Source organism: Myotis davidii, unplaced genomic scaffold (genome assembly GCF_000327345.1).
Source record: "Myotis davidii unplaced genomic scaffold, ASM32734v1 scaffold93, whole genome shotgun sequence".
NCBI classification, from domain to species: Eukaryota; Metazoa; Chordata; class Mammalia; order Chiroptera; family Vespertilionidae; genus Myotis; species Myotis davidii.
In genome coordinates, this window is record NW_006292095.1 from 1195674 (window position 1) to 1203207 (window position 7534).

The 7534-nt window shown below is 38.7% G+C and overlaps 1 protein-coding gene across 3 annotated transcripts in view; it reads right to left on the reverse strand.

Annotated features, from left to right (window-relative positions):
• The window catches only part of HOOK3 (hook microtubule-tethering protein 3), an 88982-nt gene that overhangs the window by 57276 nt on the left and 24172 nt on the right, over positions 1-7534 (reverse strand). For all 3 annotated transcript variants that reach the window (XM_015565180.1, XM_015565179.1, XM_015565181.1), the window contains exon 8: positions 3101-3264. In XM_015565180.1, coding sequence (XP_015420666.1) covers positions 3101-3264 — 164 coding nt within the window. The remainder of the gene's footprint in view (positions 1-3100; positions 3265-7534) is intronic.

The window sequence follows — 7534 nt, forward strand, 5'->3', positions numbered from 1 at the left end:
ACTTCAAAACCAGTTAAAGACACGTTAAAAGATCTTGCCTGGGAAGTATTAACCCACCCGCTGCATTCACCAGACCTTGCTCCTTCAGATTACCACTTGTTCCGATCGATGGCACACGCACTTTCTGAGCAGCACTTCAAAACATATGAAGAAGTGGACAATTGGGTCTCTGAATCGTTTGCCCCCAAACAAGAAAAGTTGTATTGGGACAGTATCCACAAATTACCTAAAGATGGGGGAAATGTGTAGCTAGCGATAGACATTACTTTGAATAAAGCACTTTTGATGTTTCTCTTGAAATTATCGTGTTTTCTTTGGTTACAAAATCTGCCATTATTAACGGGTATACCTAGTATAGTTGGTAAGGGGTTAATAACCAAAATATACAAATAAATCATTTTAACCCAACATAAAAACCAAACAAAAAAAACCAATCCAATTAAAAGATGGGCAGAGAACCTGAATAGACACTTCTCTAAAGATATACAGATGGCCAATAGATACATGAAAATATGCTCAACATCACTAATTATCAGGGAAATGCAAATCAAAACCACAATGAGATATCACCTCACACTGTCAGAATGGCTATTGATTAAAAAAATACCAAAACAAAGAACAAGTGTGGAGAAAAAGGAATCCTCATGCACTGCTGATGGGATTGTAAACTAGTGAAGCCACTATGAAGAAGTGTGGAGATTCCTCAAAAAATTAAAAATAGAATTACCATATGACTCAGCAATTCCACTCCTAGATATTTATCCAAAGAAAAAAAAATTAATTTGAAATGATATATGCACCCTTATGTTTGCTGCACCATTGTTTACAACAACCAAGTAGGGAAGCAACTGAAGTATCTTTTGAAAGATGAATAGATAAAGAAGATGTGGTGTATACATTTACAACGGAATAGTACTTAGCCATAAAAGGGAATGAAATCTTGCCATTTGGGACATAAATGGACCTAAAGTATTATGTTAAGTGAATTACGCTGGAGAGAGAAGGCAAGAATATTTGATTTCACCTATTTATGAAATCTTTAAAAAGAAGCAAACAAAGGAACAGAACAAAATAGAAACAAACTTATAAAGAAAACAAACTAATGAAACAGTGAGGTAGGGGAAGGGACTGAAAAGTGAAGAGGATTAAGAATTACCAATTTCCAGTTAGAAAATAAGGCATAGGGATGTAAGGTACAGTATAGGGAATAGTCAGTAATATTATAATTACTACGTACAGTAACACATGGGTTACTAGACTTACTGTGATGATCACTTTGTAAGGATATAAATGTTGAATCACTATGTAGTACACCTGAAACTAATATAATATTGTATATCAACTATAATTTTAAAAAACTAGCCACAACGTAGAAACAAAAAGGTAAAAATCATATTTAGATTTTACTGTCCACCAATTCTTAGAAAGTCAAGATGCAAATGAAGGATTCTCCAAGTTTTTGGTCTCAGAATCCCTTCATAGTATTAAAATTACTGAGACTCTAAAGAACTTTTGTTTACATAGGTTTTATCTACCGATATATAATAAACCCATTATGTTAACACAGACAAGATAGTTCAGGGGTAAAAGTGGCAGTGTTTTAGACGTCAGTGAATGAAATAGTCCGGCTTAATGAAAGAGCTGGGTTGTCGTAGCTGTTTCTGCCTTCATCTGTTGTTTCGGTTTTCAGGCGGAAGCATATGGAGGAAATGCAGCTTTCCCCAGAGGTGTAGCTGGGAAGGAGAGCGCTCTCAGACTCTGAGAGGGTCTCAGTGAGCCTGCAGGGTCCTCAGACCACACTGAACTGCTAATATAAACCACAGGCAATGGATTCTTTCTACAGTTTCTGACTAAAGGTTTTAATTTTTTCCTGCTAAGGCAAAAAGAAAATAAAAATCCAGAAACACTTCATTGAGGAATAATAAAGGATAGGCTATCATACTAAGTTAGTTGATAAAGTAAAAATATAATTGATATCTAATGTCTCTTACTATTTTAACACTGGAAATCTACCTCTAGGTAAGAAACAGGTCATATTTATAATAAATTATAATATTTTTATCATACTGCTAAGCCCTTCAATTTTGTGGTTCTGTTCTGTGCTGCAGGACACCAAGTTTTTCCTTTTCTTCTTTTCTCTTTCACTATCTAAGTGCTATCGGTCCCTTCCTTATTCCTTTCTATCTTTTTCTTTCCCAGGTGTGTTTAGAAGACTGTCCCTTTAAATCAGTTTGTTCTTTAAGTAAATCTGTCTCTAGAAATCATGTACTTGGCATTTTTATCGTGACTCTTTAAACTGAGTACTCAAAAGGGTACCAATCTCTTTGAATTCAGTTCCAGTGTCTTTTTATGGCATCAGGCCCACTAAGGGGATGCACTGCCCTGGCCAGTGTGGCTCAGTTCGTTGAGCACTGTCCAGTGCACCAAAAGGTTGCTGGTTCGATTCCTGGTTGGGGCACATGCCAGGGTTGCGGATCAATTTTTGATGGGGGGGGAGGGGGACGTGCAGGAGGCAGCAAATTGATATTCCGCTCTCACATCAATGTTTCTTTCTCTTACTTCCTCTCTCTCTAAAAATCTACTTCTCTATCAACAGACGAAGATGCACTTACTTTGAAATTTGTTCCCTGCAGTTTGTGGTCTAATCTCCATTTTTGTTTTAAAAATTATTTCAGATTTTGAGTGAATTGAATCTTTTTAGTGATTATTCCAACTCACCCATAGTCCCCTTCACTAGAGTTCTTCTGTCTTCCTCCAATTTCTTCCGTAGTCTGCCTTTACTTGCCTCAGTTTGCCTTTCTTGCCTGGCAGAATGGGGGTAGGACAGGTGTGTGGGATGGGGCTGGTGTTTGTTTTCTTTCACTCACAGTTATATTTCAGCTGGGGCATTCTGTCTTCAAGTAATACTGAAGTGTAGCTTTGGTAGAATTGTTCCCTTGATGTAAAGCTATTTCAGGTTATGTGGGAAGATTTTTGGAAAGTTGTTTATTACACAGCGTCCTTGGCCTGCAGCTACCCAGAAGTCCTAATACTATATTCTTAATTTTAAGAGATAGCTACCAAATTTTTAAAAGTCAGACTTTAGTGAGTGGCCTTTTACCTGAATGTTTCTTCCTGGAGCTGTTCTAATTGAGTTTGGAGCTGCAGATGCCTTCTTCCTGCTGGACTGTTAGGATCTTCTATAGAGTCAGACTGATTAAGTCTTTCCATTAATACCTGATTCTCTGCCAACAGGCTGCTCTTCTCCTCTTGCAATGCTGCAACCTGTTAGAGTAAAGGAAGACAGCAGTTATTTCTTCCACTGACACCGGCATTGCCATAATCACCTGTGAATTACCACGATACGTTAAAGCCTGTTTTTAAAAAAGTACAATAAAAAATAATAAAATACATAAAATAAATAAAAAGTACAATCAACCTCCACTTAAACCATTCAACATTATTTTTGGAATATTGCAGAAGTAGAGTAATATATTAAGAGTAAGCAAGAATTCATTATTTTATATCTGAAAAGACAGTTAAGCAAAGATATATAGAGGGCAATTAAGCACACAAAAAGATATTTATGATTAGTCATTAGGAAATGAAAATTAAAACCACAATGTTACACCAATACACTTTGACTACAATGGCTAAAATTAAAAAACTGGCTGTACCAGAGCGCGCAAATAGAAGCCTCATACACTTCTGGTGAGCATATAAAACAGTTTTTCATTTTCCTAAAAAATTAAACATGCAATTACCACATGACCCAGCCGTTCTACCCCTAGGTATTTACTTGAGAAACGGAACCACATGTCCATGCAAAGACTTATAAAAATGTTTATAGCATCTTCATGTGTAATAACGAAAAACTGGAAACAGCACAAATATTCATCAGCAAGTGAATGCATGAGTAAATTGTGGTATATCCATACAACTGAATACTATCTTAATTACAAAAAATTAACTATTGATACAGACAACATGAGTAAATCTCAAAATAATGAAAGAAGCCTGACCAAAAAAAAACCACACCACACAACAGTACGCACTGTATGATTTCTTTTATATTTTAGAAGATACAAGCTAATTTATAGGGACAGAAAGCAGTTTGGGACTGGAGGGGGATTACAAAGAGTCACGAGAAACTTGGAGGGTGATGGATTCACTATATTGATTGTGGTGATTTCACATGTTCATACATATGTTAACATCTATCAAACTTGTACATTTTATTTATTTTTTTAAATATATTTTATTCATTTTTTTACAGAGAGGAAGGGAGAGGGATACAGAGTTAGAAACATTATCAGCTGCCTCCTGCATGCCCCCTACTGGGGATGTGCCCACAACCAAAGTACATGCCCTTGGACCGGAATCGAACCCGGACCCTTCAGTCTGCAGGCCGACACTCTATCCACTGAGCCAAACCAGTTAGGGCAAACTTGTACATTTTAAATGTGAGTAGTTTGTTATATGTTGAGGCCCGGTACACGAATTGGTGCACAGGTGTGTGTGTGTGGGGGGGAATGTCCCGCAGCCTGGCTGACTATCGGGGCCATCTGGCCCAGTCCCGATCAGGGCCGATGGGGGCGGGCAGGCTGGGGAAAGGGACCGTGGGAGGTTGGCCAGCAGGTCATGGGTGAGGGACCGCAGGAGGTTGGCTTTGGGAGTACACTGACCACCTGTGCTGAGCTCCTGTGCTGAGCATCTGCCCGATGGTGGTCAGTGCACATCATAGTTACCGGCCATTCGGTCGTAATGTTCACTTAGGCTTATATATATATAGCTTATCTCTCAATAAAGCTGTAAAAACAAAAGTTGCCTGCCATTTCTAATTCTCCCTCTCCATCCCCCCTTGCCTTCTGAACTCGTTCTGGTTGGATACTGCCCCTACTTTTCCACCCGATCTGCTCACCCACTGACTTCCAGGTCACAGTGCTCTACCAAGAACACTTGACACAACCGATCACATCCTCCTCGTTAAAGTATTTTCTTTACTTGGCTTCCAGGACACCTTACTCCTGGTTTCTGTACCAACTCACTGGTCTACCTTCTCTTTCTTCTTTGTCTTAATTGCCCTGTCTTTAGAGTATCCTACAGCTTTTCTTTTCTGAACACAGTGATGGCTTCCAGTTTCATGGCTGTAAACACCATCTATTCACTGACAACTCACACATTTCTATTTCTAGCCTAAAACCCTGACCTGGATATCATGTCCACTTGGATGTCTAATAGGCATCTCTAATTTAAACTGTCCAAGCTGAACTCTTAATTACCCCCGGCCCAGTCCTTCCACAGCCTTTCCCACCTCAGTAAACGGTAACTCTATCCTTCCAATTGCTTAGTCATAAGCCTTAACATCTTTCCACCACATCCAATCTGCCAGCAAATATCATTGGCTCTACCGTCAAACACATTTGGACCACTAGCCCTGAATTCTGATGACCTAAGCCAACATAATTTTTTGCCTGGATTACTGCAATGACCACTCAATTAGTCAATTAGTCTCCTTGATTTGGCCCTATTTTCCCTATATTCTATTCTCCACACAGCAAAACAAGCACACTCCATTAAAACAAACAGATCACAGGACTACTTTGTGCAAAAGCCTCCAATGATTTCCCATTACTCAAAGTCAAAGTCTTTCCAAAAGCTTATAAGGCCTCTCCAGACAGATTTCCACACTCCCTTCCACTCCTGCCACCCTCACTGTCCTGCTGTTCCTGAATGTACCACCATGCTTCTACCTCAGGCCTGTGCTCAGCCTGTAATGCTCTTCCCTGAAAATCTAGGAGGCTTGCTCTCATAACCTCTTTAGGATATTACTACCATGTCACCTTCTCTGGTGCACCTGTATTGACTACTCATTTTAAAACTACTAACTCTTCCTATCCTGGATTCCCTATTCTACCTCTCCACTTTATTTTTCTCTAGAATACTTACCATCACTTAAAACTGCATTCTCTATTTATTGTCTGTCTTCCTTATTAGAATGTAAACACCTGGGGGCAGAAATACTTTATCTATTTTTTATACCCGCCCCCCTTCATTATATCTACAGTAACTTGAGCAGTGGATGGTACATAGTAGGTGCTCAGTAAAAGTCTACTGAATAAATGAATGAACCTGAAATGCCAGCTCTATGATTTATCAGCTTTCCATAAATCAGTATTTTAAAAAATTATTTTATTTTTTTATTGATTTTAGAGAGAGGAAGGGAGAGGAGAGGGAAAGGAAACAAGAGAGAATGAGAGAGAGAGAGAGAGAGAGAGAGAGAAACATTGATTGGTTGCCTCCCACGTGTGCCCTGACTGGAGATTGAAAACACAACCTGGATTTGTACAGTGACCAGGAATTTAACCACCACCTTTTGGTGTTCAGGATGATACTCCAACCAAATAAGCCACACTGCCAGGGTTGCGTCTTTTCTCAGAACAGAGTATGGCTCTATTCTATGCCATTGGTCTATTTCATTCATTTCTGCTCTTTCATTCTTCTTTCTTAAATAAATATTTATGGCTTAAAATCTTAAATTTTAAAAATTCATTTCTTTGCTACTAATTTCTAACTTTAATTGCATCTTTATCACAGAGCATAATCTAAAGACACAGATTTTTTTGAAATTTTATTAAGAACTGCTTCATAGCCTGGCTGGTGTGGCTCGGTGGTTGAGCACTGACCTCCTATGAACCAGGAGGTCACAGTTCAATTCCCAGAAAGGGCATATGCCTGTGTTGTGGGCTCGATCCCCAGTAGGTAGCATGTAGGAGGCAGCCAATTAATGATCCTCTCTCATCATTGATGTTTCTACCTCTCTCTCCCTCTCCCTTCCTCTCTGAAATCAATAAAAATATATATATATTTAAAAAAGAATTGCTTTATAACCTGGTATGTGGTCAGTTAATAAAGCTAAAACTTTAATGCTAGACTTATCAGACTAGTAAAGGTTGCTAAAATATTTTAACTCAATATATTTGGCAGAAATCCTTTTCACAAACACAGAAAAAGGAGACTAATTAAAAATAATACAGAAACATGATTTAAGCAAAATATCAAACAAGGCAAAGGAGCTTAAAATGAAAAGCTAGTTTCCTACTGACATTTTCCACTTCTAAGAGACAACTAGTTTTTAAAGAAATTTTAAAAATAATTTTTATTGATTTCAGAGAGAGAAAGGAGAGGGAGAGGGACAAAAACATCAATGATGAGAGAGAATCATCAATGGGCACACCCCCCACTGGGGATCAAGCCTGCAATCAGGCATGTGCTTTGACCGGAATCCAACCATGACCTCCTGGTTCATGAGTCAACATTCAACCACCAAGTCACGTCAGCTGGGCAAGAGACAACTAGTTTTAACTGTTTTAATTTCTATTGCTTTCTGTAGTTACTTTACATCTCTTAATAATCCTATCTAATAAAAGAGAAACATGGTAACTGGCATACGACCGCTACCCTTCCCGTTGGCTAATCCGGGAGATATGCAAATTAACTGCCAGCCAAGATGGCGGCCGGCAGCCAGGCAGCTTGAAACTAACATGAGGCTTGC